The 12,981-nt window shown below is 32.7% G+C and overlaps 2 protein-coding genes and 1 pseudogene across 2 annotated transcripts; 2 read left to right on the forward strand and 1 right to left on the reverse strand.

The window, feature by feature from the left end:
* Positions 1–92: 92 nt before the first annotated feature.
* On the reverse strand, positions 93–1,681 carry LOC120207135 (UDP-glycosyltransferase 43-like). Its single transcript, XM_039206650.1, has one exon. It carries the CDS (start codon positions 1,602–1,604, stop codon positions 93–95), a length of 1,512 nt encoding a protein of 503 aa, XP_039062581.1. The 5' UTR covers positions 1,605–1,681.
* A 388-nt stretch (positions 1,682–2,069) lies between these two features.
* LOC120207136 lies at positions 2,070–4,208 on the forward strand (annotated as a pseudogene).
* Positions 4,209–9,340: 5,132 nt separating this feature from the next.
* LOC120207206 (E3 ubiquitin-protein ligase RHA1B-like) lies at positions 9,341–10,052 on the forward strand. The gene has a single exon (XM_039206729.1). The coding sequence runs from the start codon at positions 9,444–9,446 to the stop codon at positions 9,954–9,956; it is 513 nt and encodes a 170-aa protein (XP_039062660.1). The 5' UTR covers positions 9,341–9,443; the 3' UTR covers positions 9,957–10,052.
* The last annotated feature ends 2,929 nt before the right edge of the window (positions 10,053–12,981 follow it).

Consider the following 12,981-nt stretch of genomic DNA (forward strand, 5'->3'; position numbering starts at 1 on the left):
TTCACATTTCTTGAGCTGATGATGCTGGACCATGTATTCATCTGGGAATCATATAGGCTTTTCTTGGATATGGGACTAAATTGTTCAGTATTTCACTTGAGACCTTGTATTCTACTGCTGATTTCCTGGATCAAGGATTCTAAAGATTTATATGAGGAACCATTTTCCATCAATGCCATCCTACTCTTGATCTTCATTTCCTTTACCTTTGCCTTCACTTCATCTTTACGGTCCATCAAATGCCTCAATGCTCTTTCGAACTCGTTGGACGCCACCAAATCACTGCCATCCCTGTAATCCAACCTGATCTCAACACCCAATCCCAACTCTTTCACTAACTCAAATGCATTCATTTGTTGCTCTGCATATACCGGCCATGTCGCAATAGGAACACCGTGCCATATGCTCTCCAATATGGAATTCCACCCACAGTGTGACACAAATCCTCCGATTGCTTGGTGGCTCAATACTCGCACTTGCTGAACCCACCCGCACACGAGCCCCAACCCGGCTGTCCTGTCCGAGAACCCCGACGGCAAAACATCCCCTACATTGGTGTACTCCCCTGGGAGATCCAGTTTACCTTCAGGTGGCTTGCGAATGGACCATAAGAAACGATACCCGGAATGCTCCAGCCCGAAAGCAATCTCTCTCAACTGGGATACCTCAAGACTCCCCATGCTCCCGAAGCATAGGAACACCACTGAAGATGGAGGCTGATCATCAAGCCATTTCATTATGGAATCCTGTTTAGCTCCATCCGGATGCCATTGAGCAGCTCCAGCATGATCAATAATTGGACCAACCGGATAAACCGGGGGAAACCCATTAAAGGAGATCGAGTCAATGGCATGGGGCTCCAGTTCGAGAAACGTGTTCACTACAATGCCCATGGTCTCATTGTACCTACGAGCGTGCTCTAAGTACCAGAAATAACCGTCCTTGTTTCTCTTTAGCACCGAGGTGGGCAGCAAGCTAGGGGACAAGGGTTTAGCAAAACTGGGGACGATCAACTCAACAGCCGAGAATTTGGGGACGATTAGTCCCGAGTCAGACTGAACAAAGTCGACGGCAAGCTGTCTGTCTAAATCAGGCAAATGGAACATAAACCCCAAAAAACTGGCTGGGGAAGCAAAGAAGAGATAACAAGGAATGCTAAGTTGATTGGCGACGTCGATCATGGAAGTGGTGAACATGTCAACAAAGAGAGCAGCGACCGAAGTAGTTGAGAGGAGGTCGGAGATGGCATGCTTAACGAGGGGCTTGTGTTTGTCTATGAAGAGGGATAAGTAACCCATAGAAGATTGGTACTGATCAGTAGTAGGATGTTCGACGACGGTAGGGAGATGGATGACTTTGACACGATCCGAAGGAGAGGCGGCGTTCCACAGTGATTGAGTGTAGAGGTTGAGGATGGCTCTTTGGTAGACGGTGATTATAAAAACGGTAGCAGAAAAGCGAGATTCGTGACATGTTAGGTGGCGGGCGAATTCAACGATAGGAATCAGGTTGCCAATGCTAGGATAGGAGATGAATACCACCTCACATTTATTGTCCATGGCCATGTCACCTGATGAAGCAGCAGCAGAAGCAACAAAAGCCATACTTCAACAGCTGCTAACGACAGGCGGCGGCAGATAAGGACTTCAGCTAAGCAAACCAAAAAAAAAATTGAGAGAAGAAACCCTAAAAGTGGAAAGGAAACATAAATCGGGGTTTTAAGTTACTCGTCATCACTCATTTATGGATTATTTTCGGAGTTAATTGCAGCGTACATCTTTAATCTTTAATCTCTAATCTTTATTTTAAATTGATCTTTAAATTTTTAAACACTCTAATTTCATCCTTGAACTATGAATATCATTCTAAATTAATCCTTAAACTTTTAACATTAAATCTTATCCCCAAATTATTATCTTCATTCTAAATTAGCCCCTAAACATTTTAAATATTTCAATTTAATCCTAAATTATACGTGTATACTAATAACATCTCTTGTTAATAAAATTGTTAGACCAAGTTATATTATTATATGGTTAAACTATGGTTAAAATGTATTACATATTTGAATGACTATGGTGATAAAATTGAATATGCAAAAGTTTAGGGATTAATTTAGAATGATATTCATAGTTTGGAGATGAAATTGGAATGTTAAAAAGTTTAAGGATTAATTTAGAATGAGAGATAATTTTGGGATAAAATTAGAATATTTAAAAGTTTAAGGATTAATTTAAATTGAGAGTTATAGTTTTAAAACTGACTCTTTTTTCATTCAACTATATATTTTTTGTCATTTTATTTTATTTTGTAACCAACTATATTAAATATAAACATATTTATACAATTATAATTAATTTAGTAAAATAATATATATATATATATATAGATATTAAAAAATTAAATTATATACTGAAAATACCTCTGTTAACGTTTATGTTACCTCAAATATTCCTCTGCACATAGATTTCCATACGGAAAATCCATGTTCCCTTTAGATAGAGTTAAGGGTTTGGAATCTAGATTTAGGAACGGTTTGTTTACATTAAGCGTTGAATGATTTAGAGACTTTAAATAATTTAACATTGAATGTGACATGTTATTTGATAAATAATTCTGAATGATTCAGAATATATTTCTGTATTGAATCATTCATCACTATTTTATTAAATCAATCACTACTAAATCACTAAAAAGTACAAAACAAACCTGAATGGTACTATTAAGCGGCTAACAATCGGCCCTTAGATTTTCATAGGCACAAACACCCAGAAAATCCAATTTCAGATTTTTTTTTTTAAAACCCTCCAAGGTTCAACCATGAAAAACAATCTCAAAGGTTGAAGACAAATTTCCATGCGATCAAAGCTTGAGAAACCATTTCACTGTTTCCTGGACTTATCCCAAGCTTGTCCTTTCTTCCCTCCTTTTGATTTCCGTTCTCTGCTTATTTTACACGGTAATTTTCTCGGATGCTCGGAACAAAGAACCGAACATCATCAAAGTTGTTCCTGTTAATGGCGGAGAGAAATCCTTATCCATAGCTCCACCGCCCGTTTCATCTCCCAAACCCAACTCCACAGAGAAAACAACCCTTCACCATATAGTTATCGGCATTGCGGCCTCGGCTGGGTTATGGGATCAAAGTAAGAATTACATCAAACTGTGGCGGAATCCTCGGCAAATGCGTGGCGTCGTCTGGTTAGACAAGGGTGTTAAAAGCGGAACCGATGACCACCTTTTACCGCCGAGAATAGTCTCCGCCGAAAGGCCACCGGTCTGCTATAAGGATATCCCGCATAGTATCGGAAACTCGAAGGCTGGGCTTGGAAGATGTGAGATGGTTTGTTATGGGAGACGATGATACGTTCTTTGTGCCCGATAATTTGGTTCGGGTTTTGTCTAAATACGATCTTAATCAGTTTTATTAGATCGGCAGTTCGTCGGAGAGTCATTTGCAGAAAATTAATTTCTCCCACGGGATGGCTTACGGCGGAGGAGGGTTCGCCATCAGCTACCCCCTGGCTAAAGCACTAGAGAAAGTGCAAGACCGTTGTATACAGAGATACCGGGATTGTACGGCTCCGATGATCGGGTTCACGCCTGCATGGCGCAGCTCGGTGTTCCCGTCACCAAGGAACCGGGATTTCACCTGGTTTGCCTGTTTTTCATTTACTTTTCTATATGTTGTACATATCACGGCGTTGACAGGCAACAATCAACACAGCTTTTGGAAGCCTACGTGTGTGTTGGTTCACATGTTAGTCCATTTCAATGAATCTGTTGACCAACCAAACTCTCCTAAACCTAAACCATTTTACACTCGTATGAATTTAAAATTCTCTCTTCTGCATAACACTTGTCCGTCTTATTCTCTCCGCCCAATCCTTTTTGCGTTACTCTCTTTGCATCTTAATTTATTCTCTTCGTCACACGTTAGCTGCTTTTGAAGTGCTGGCCGAGAAGAATTGTTGGCAATCTGCTTCCCTTGATTGCGCTTTTATGTTTGCTGCTGAGCTTCTCGGCGATCATGCACCGGAGGAAGAATACGGTAGACACCGTGGCGTGGTCGAAACTGCCGATGGATGTTCATGAAGTTTCTCCAAAGCAAACCAAACTACAATTGTCAGACATCGAAACATAAATATTGTAAGATTGAAATTCCACTGGCTTTATGATATATTAGTGTTACAAGTAGCTAGTAGGGCTTACCGAGCACTTTCGACTTTTGAAGGTCAGTAGTTGTAATATATAAAAATTAACAGTCAAATCTCGTTGGTCATTCTATTTAATACAAATCTGGGTGTGTGTTTGATAGTGGAAAAATATTTTTTATTATTTTATAGCCTTAATTGTTTTTCTAATGTAATTCATTTTGTCTAGTTCCTCTGTATTTTATATAAAATACTCTATCATCTAATTTTTTGTAAAATATTTTCTTAACTTTTCACTCCAAAATATAAGCATTTAAAAAATATATATTATTTTATTTATTTAATATTTTAATAAAATTTTAATAAAAATTAATTATTAAAATATGTGATATTATTATAATATAATTTTAATAATATTATAGTTTTAATATTATATTAATATGTACTCGAATACAATATAATAATATAAAATGTTTGATAATTTAGTATTATATTAATAAAATACTAATAACAAAAATTAAGAGTGTTTAAATAGTTAATTCGGCCACCTAATTAATTGAATTACCAACAAAATTAACTGAATTTTTTTATTTAATCGTTAATCAAATCAATTTTTTTTAAAAAATATTAACCGAGCAGAACTTTATTCATTGTACGCAAATCATTTTCTATAAAATTAATTATATTGTATCAAACAATTTGTGAAAATGATTTACACAATATTATCAAAACACCGTAAAATAGTTTTCGATAACTATTTTCCAGAACATGTAATTCATTTTACGTAAACAAATTTAGGTAATTCATTTTACGTAAATAGTTTTCATGTAATTCATTTTACGTAAAATAATTTTCAAGTAATCCATTTTACATAAATTATTTTCCAAAAAAATCAATTATTGTCTATCAAACAGAACCATACTATTATCACATTTGTGTTATAGTATAGGCTTATAGCACATCTACTTATATCAAATTACCTTTTTTTTATTTTGTTTAGCTGAAGGCGATACTGATTTTAACGTTGGTTGTCGATCGCAGGTTGTATTTTCTCTTTGTTCTTTTTTTAGTTTTTTTAATAAGAACAAGTTTGTCTTTATAATACATTTATCACTGTCTTTGTGACATGTTTATCTATGCGTTTTGGTAGTTTTTGGTTGTTTGACCGTTACTTTCGTTTATATTTTTTCTTAGGGTTGTGTTTGACATCGTTATGACTGATCAAGATGATACTTATTTGTTATCATGCTAATCTTCACTTATTTAGATCCTCATATTGATTTAGATACGTGTTTTGTGTTCGTCAATAGTTTTCTCACGTTGCTTGACTCTGGTTTGCGGTCTTTCAATAGATTCTTCCCCTTTTGTAATTCGTTTACCGATGCAGTCGGATTTGATCGTATCTTTATTTTATTCGAGCTTTTTGGTTAGGTTTTTTAACCTTTTCCTTCTTTGGTTCTTGTTTGATCTAGGTGGCTAGTTTTTGTGTCAATGGTTATAGAAAAATATTTTAATTATAATTTAGTTTACATTTACGGTTATGCTTATAAATCTTCATTGTGATTCTGGATATTTTTAATTTTTAATAAAATAATCGACTTTCTATAAAAAATAATGCATATTAGTATGTTGTAAAATAATGCACACATCATTAATTATAATACAAGTAATTTATTTCAATCAATAAAAGTTTCAAGGATCAAAATGAGATTCTTTTACGTATTAATTTATAATTTTATATATTTTTAAAAATTATATATAATTTTACCATTTTAAGAGATAAAGCCTTATTATTCCCACTAACTTTTCTTTAAGTTCATTAACATTTGTTTAAAAATGAAAACTGGATTTCATTAATAAAAATAAAAGTAGAAATTAAAATTATAACGCACCTAAGTATAGAGAGAAAAATGGAGACAATATTATCAAAAAATAAATAAAACAAAAACAAAAATATTAAATAAAAAATACGAAGAAAAATAAAATATTCTCTTGAAATGATGACTTTTCGAAGTGATAAAGGAGTAAGAAGCGAATTAAACTATCTGACATGTTGTTTTGTTAAACAATTCTGATTATATTGGCAAACAACATTTTACCAAAGATGAGATCTGGTTATATTTGACGTACGACAACCCAATCAGAAAACAAGTGTGTCAAAGATCTTTGTGCGAGCATCAAAACGACCGCAAATATATGTAAAAATGTATCAAAAATCAAAAGAATCGTTGACAAACGTCGTGTACTGTCAAATAAATTATCCTTAATCTTAAAAAGAAAAATTAATAAACATAGTAAAAAAATGAAGGATTGGTACGCAGAGACTTCGAAAATTTTGATGTAGAAGATTTTTTATTTGGATTTTTGGCGATAAAGATAAAAAGTATGGGAAGATTTTGGTTGAAAGTAAATAAGAATAAAAAATAATAAAATCTAAGAAATTTGATGAAAGTAAAATTAAAAAGAAATCCAATTAAGTAAAATCGCTTCAAGTCTCGCTTTGCCTCAATTTCAATTAATCATCGAAAATGATTTTTATTCCGGATTAATATTGATTATAATCTACAAAGCTCAACCATTGTAATTTGTTTTTATCTCTGGTAAACTGACAATCCAAAATCAATCTTTGGATTTCAGTCCTTAATTGTATTAACTATGACTATCATCGTCAACACCAATTTAAGTTTAAGTTTTGAAAAAACTCGACTCAGACTATGTTGTTTCAATGAGAATCAAGTTTGATCTCAATTTCTCTTAGCGGACCGCCTCTAAGTGTGTTCCCATGAAGTAGAACTTGCTACCAGTCGATTCTTCATCTCAACTTTAAATCGAAACAACAATCAAATTAATGAGCTCTTTTTGAATTTGAAAGCATAAAGATTTTTTAAAGGAAAGGTCGATTGCCAATTTCAAGTTTACAGAAAATTTAGAATTTAACCCGAAGTTATTTGGTGTTTTTTAATTCTCACGATCGGAATTGAGTCATCACTTCAGCCTTTGACTTATGAGCAAATTAGCTAAGTATGATAGAAATCATACTTAACATTTTTTTAAAAGAAAGTAAATAAAAAATTATAAGTGAAAACGAAAGAAAAGAAAATAAGAAAATTTTATAAAATAAAGAAAGCAAAGAATAAAACTAATTTGGAATATTTTTCAAGCTTATATTTATAGCTATCTAAAATCCTAGAAATGGAGTAAAAATAACTAAAGATAAATTACAAAAATATTCAAATAACATCTTAAAAACAAATGACAATTCTTAATTTAAATTTAACCTCAACCTTAATTATCCGCCTGTCCTTCTAGAATGTTGATTGTACATTCTGGAAGTTGGTGACTAGACTTTCTAAAAGCTGTCACGTCACACATCATCATGTCTAAAGTCATGCCCACTAATCTATCTTTGACTTTAGAAAATTAAAACATAAAATTTCTCATGTTTAGTACTATTTCTGGAATTTAATGTATTGTACAGAAAATGAATAAAATTGCCCAAATCAACAACATTACGTAATCAATAAGGAGTAATTAAAGATAAAATAATAACTAAATCAATCACTCATCAATAATACTACAAGAGTAGAGAAAATACATGTTACTAGAATATATTCTTATTCAAAATTAGAAAAAATAAAGAAAAAATGAAAATAAATTATATAGTATAAAAAATTAAGAGAAATAATAAAAATTAAGATTGATATCATACTCGACTAAACAAAATAAAAGAAGAAGAAGAATATGACATAAAATATTAAGAAAAAACTTAGTTTAAAAAATTGAGAATGACTTGAGTAACATCGAATTATTATTTATGTGTGACGCGTATGATATTCTCCTCGATAATGATGTCAGGGACTTAAATTTAAATTAGCTTACCATCACATCATCTTTGGGGTTTGCTTAAAGTTAAATCATGTTGTTCATGACATTAATGTTTAATAATTAGTGGGGAGAATACAAAGAATACTATCCTTCAAAAACACATGGTAGATTTAATAATACATAAAAAAAAAACCAATTGGATGTTTCGAATATAGTCAATTGTACACGGAAATTGACCATAAGTTGGATGTTTATTTCACCAATGAATAGTACTAGTAGTGCATTTCAATACATATCGTGTCGTTAGTGGTCCAAATGTCACTCACTGTCTACTCATCTTAAATAGTGATTACATTTATAATTTTAAACAAAAAATAATATAATATTAATTGATAATGTTTAATAATTTACGATATATTTAACTATAATTATTTAGGACAAAGTATAAATATAGTCACCCGATTATAGGATATTACTTTATTAAATCCATTGTCTATTAAGAGTTATAAAATGATCGTCTGACTATTTATTATGTTTGAAACTCGCTCTTTTTTCGTTAAAAAATAATGGTTTTATGAACTGAACGCTAACTTATTGGCTGTGATATGATAAAATCTGATCCTATAATCTTAAACGATTATATATAGTCATCATGTTAATGTCCAACTTAGATAATTGCCAATTTTTTAACGGAAAAGAACAAGTTTGAAACATGTTGAATAGTCGAGGAATTTAATAAAGTAACATTCTATAATCGGATGATCATTTTATAACTTTTAACAGTAAAAAAACTTAATAAAGCAATACAATATAGTCGGAGCTCATTTGTATACTTTACCCAATTAATTAAATCATTGTATTTTTTTAAAATTTTCGTAAGTATCTCAATATTCAAATGAGATAAACAACAATATCTTATGGAGTAATCTTTTTTTATTAATTACTTAAAATATTAAAATAAAAGTAATTGTTTTATAATATTCCAATAAATTAAAAAATTTATAAAATTTGAAAATTCTTATTGATGTAGTTTATCTATTATTTTATGAACTTTATACATATAATGTTATTATATTATTGGTGATTAGGTGTACCCCGCGTTTCACTCACTTCCTCACTCCTTCCATTTAGGCCACGTGACACGGCTGCCATTTTCTCATGGATTCCTCAATAATATAAAGACTAACCTGAAACGCGGTCGAATCGTTTTCTCCTACTTTCGCTGCTACACTGATGAACCTTACCTCACCAACCAATAAAAATCGATCATCTACGTCACAGCCGGTGACTCTATCAGTCAGACTTTTAGTATATGTACTTCGTTTCGTAGCCGAAAATAACATATGCTTCATCTCCTCTCTTCCTCTGAGCTCTCTCGTTTTTTCCTTTCAATTTATAAATACGCAGAACTGAGATTTCCGTATATATTTCCGGTTCTATTTGTTTAATTCATTTTTTCTGTGCATGGGGTTTCCAGTTGTTTACAGTGAAGTTTTCTTCTTGCCAAAAATTGTCGTTCACGCACTTTCATTTCTGGGTTTTATCCGGTATTTAATCGTTTCGCTTTTCAACTACCTCGGACTTTCCGATTTCATCGAAACGGACACCGCATGGCCGGAAAATCCTACCCGAACGACGGTCGTGAAGCCACCGGTATCCGCCCTCCTGATCCGAGAAGTCCTTCCGGTTATAAAGTACGAGGAGCTTGTGGTGGTGAAAGGGGATCCGCCGGATAGCTGCGCCGTTTGCCTGCACGAGTTCGAAAAAGGGGAAGAGATCAGGTGGTTGAGGAACTGTAGGCACGTTTTCCATAGGGCGTGTTTGGATCGTTGGATGGACCATGATCAGGTAACGTGTCCGCTGTGTAGGACACCGTTTGTGCCGGATGAGTTGCAGGAGGAGTTTAATCAGCGGCTCTGGGCAGCTTCCGGGATCGCCGATATTTACAGTGAGTACAGTTCTGTCCCGGGATTGTAAATTGTTTGTCTTGGTCAAAAGGCTGGTTTCTTTTTTCTACCGGGTTTACTGAAAATTGAACATTGTAGTTGTAAACGGATCATGGTTTCCGTTCGATTTATCATATATTTGAGAAAGTTAGGTAAAAAATGTTGATATGAATCCTTAGGATGAAAAATCAGAATTCTTCGATGCAAACCAACTTGTATAATATGGTGATGACGTAAAAATTAAAAGATAATGTCAAGTTGTAGAATTAAGATTATCTTTAATGAATTTAACAGTCTTCTTTTGTACCGAAATGCAAAGAATAATTTTTTTCAAATTTCGATGGTTAATTAGGTTCGAGGTTAATTAATCGAATTAACCGAAATTATCAAAAGTTTAATATATTATATATATTATTTATATTTTATTTAGCTTTAGAGGTTTTCAAATTTCATTTTTAACCGAATTAACCGATCGAATAAGTCAAAATATTAGATATTTAATATATATTATATATTATTTATAAATTTTGATTAACCGAGCATTTAACCGAATTTAGTTTAGTTCGCTTAAATTTTTGTTTGAAAAAAAATCGGTTCGGTTAAAGGAAAAAAAATCGGTTAATAGATTTTAGATAATTCTATTCGGTCGATTAACCGAATTAACCAATTGAACTCCCCTATCTACTAGAACTTATCCTTTAAAAAATCTCAAATCAAAACCGAAATTTTAAAAATAGTATAAGGATTATGTAGAATTGAATCAAATTAAATATTCATCCCTAAATATATTTGTATCTTTTAATTTTACTCCCTTCTTTATATGGACCAATCAAAGAAAAAAATATCTCCATTTTGAGTTCTTACAATATGAATGGTACAATCATGCTTATGCTTTGGTTCGATTGTTTATGTTCACATTTATGGTTGGCATAGGTTTTGTCACTGGTTCATGGTTCAGGAAGCATGATTGTGTTCTGTTTACCACGTTACATGTTTCGTATTATTAGGCTTTTAGCTTGTAAGTTGGTATTTTTGTCCCTTAACCGATGATGTTTGTTCAAAGGGGTGATTTACTTTTTCAGCTTTAGTTGAATTAATCGTTCGAATTAAATTAATTCGATTAAAACAATCGGTCATTGAATTAGTTTGATTTGAAAAACGGTTATTTTTTATTCTTCGTTTAATAAATAGTTTGATTCGAAATCGATTAATTAATAAAAAATATGAAATATTATATATATTAAATACATATTTTAAACTAAAATCCATTAGAAATTAAGACTCGATTGTTTTTTAATCACATTAGACCCTTGAAGTTATCAAGACCTAATTAAATTTTAATTTAAATTAAAATACCTCTATTAAACTTAAATTAATCTAATTAAAAGAAATTATAAAAAATTCAGTTAATTCGGCCACCGACCGAATTAACCGAACAAAGTTTAGTTTGGTTAATATTTTCAATTTTTTTTATTAATTCAGTAAATATTAATTTAGTTCGATCGATGATCAAATTAACCGTTTGAATACACAAACCTGTTCATTTGTTTAGTGTTTTGTGGTCTAGGTCTAAGTTGGTATTTGGGCTAATGGATTAGGTTGTAACTGTTGGATTTCCTGCCAGACTTAGAGTTTTTTTAGGGTAAGCTATACATTTGTTCATTAATATTTGATTAAATTTTCCCCATTGAAGTTTTAAAAATAACAAATTGGTCACTACGGTTATCGATTAGTTACAAAATAATCACTCAACGTAATAATCGTGTTAACAGGCGTGACAGAAAACACAGTTAGTGCATTAACTACTTACTTGGACGAGGTTGATTAGGTTGACCGCCGCATTGGAGACACACATCTTCTCCTTTAAATAAAAACCCAATCCCTAGACTTAAATTAGAGTTTTTGATTCATATCTCTTCTTGAGTGAATGAAAACTATGAGTTGAAACGTAATATTGACTCTTAGAGTATTGTAATTGATGGCTTTTGTAAAACTGGGCATATTGAAGCTGCGAAGAAATTATTTCAGGAATTCTCAGTCAATGGTTTAAAACCTAATGTCTACACATATACTATAATGATTGTTTGCTTGGTAGCTGCTGCTATAATCTGATGATCTAGGGATTTCTTCTCAACAATTGTATCTCAAAGGCCGTTCCACTTTTTATAGAAATGGTCAGTAAGGGAATTTTTGTAGATTTCTGCACTTCCACCTTATTTGTGAATCTCATCTTACGATCTAATAAATCAATTTTCTTCTGGTACCTCTGCACAAAGTGAGAATCTTGTTGGTGGTAAAGTAGAAAATATGGTGTATAACATCTTTGAAAACCTAAAAATTAAGGGGGGGGAATCGTGAAACTCTATCCCCTCTGCAGCTCTAATTGGAAGCTCCACCTTTCTTCATTGTGATGATTGTGTCCTGCCAAGCTGAGCTCATATTCAGCACCAATGACAATTCTGTGGGTGAATCCTCAATACTTCACTGCAAAAGCTTGAAACAGGATCAAAGCTTCACATACAACCCCAAGCCAAATAGCTTCTTCTCTTGTCTCAGCATGTATTCCTGATATTTCTTACCAGAAGATGCCCCTGTAGACACTATGGGATGTGAGAAGGCTCACTGCAACTGTTCTTCCACCCAAGGTACAATCTTTTTTTTATCTTTGTAGGTGGATATTTCATCGGTGATCAATATTCCCCCCCCCCTTATATGCTGTGTTTTACTTGCATTTTATGTCATTTTCAGTTCCAGGGATTGGATCGATTTGGGATTAAAAGTAGAGGGGACTAAAGTTTTTTTTTTTAATGTAATCTGAGACTAGCTACCAACCTACCACAAAGAACACCAACCTTTATTAGCTAAAGAACTTGCAGAATTCAATCATAGAATGTGCTTCATTTGAAGTTTAAATATTTCAATGTTCTTGTAGACGTGTTACTGGACCACTATTATAACGAAGCAGTTAACGCCGTTCATGTAAACAGTTAATGCGTCAACTATGTTTTCCTTCACGTCTATTAATGACTGTTATGAACATTTGGTAACTAATCGAC

The sequence above is a fragment of the Hibiscus syriacus genome, unplaced genomic scaffold (assembly GCF_006381635.1).
Source record: "Hibiscus syriacus cultivar Baekdansim isolate YM2019G1 unplaced genomic scaffold, ASM638163v2 tig00014370_pilon, whole genome shotgun sequence".
Classification (NCBI taxonomy): Eukaryota; Viridiplantae; Streptophyta; class Magnoliopsida; order Malvales; family Malvaceae; genus Hibiscus; species Hibiscus syriacus.

What these genes read in the sequence shown, in the direction of transcription:
- LOC120207135 (XM_039206650.1), bottom strand. Translation starts at nt 1,604, where the DNA reads ATGGCTTTTGTTGCTTCTGCTGCTGCTTCATCAGGTGACATGGCCATG.
- LOC120207206 (XM_039206729.1), top strand. Translation starts at nt 9,444, where the DNA reads ATGGGGTTTCCAGTTGTTTACAGTGAAGTTTTCTTCTTGCCAAAAATT.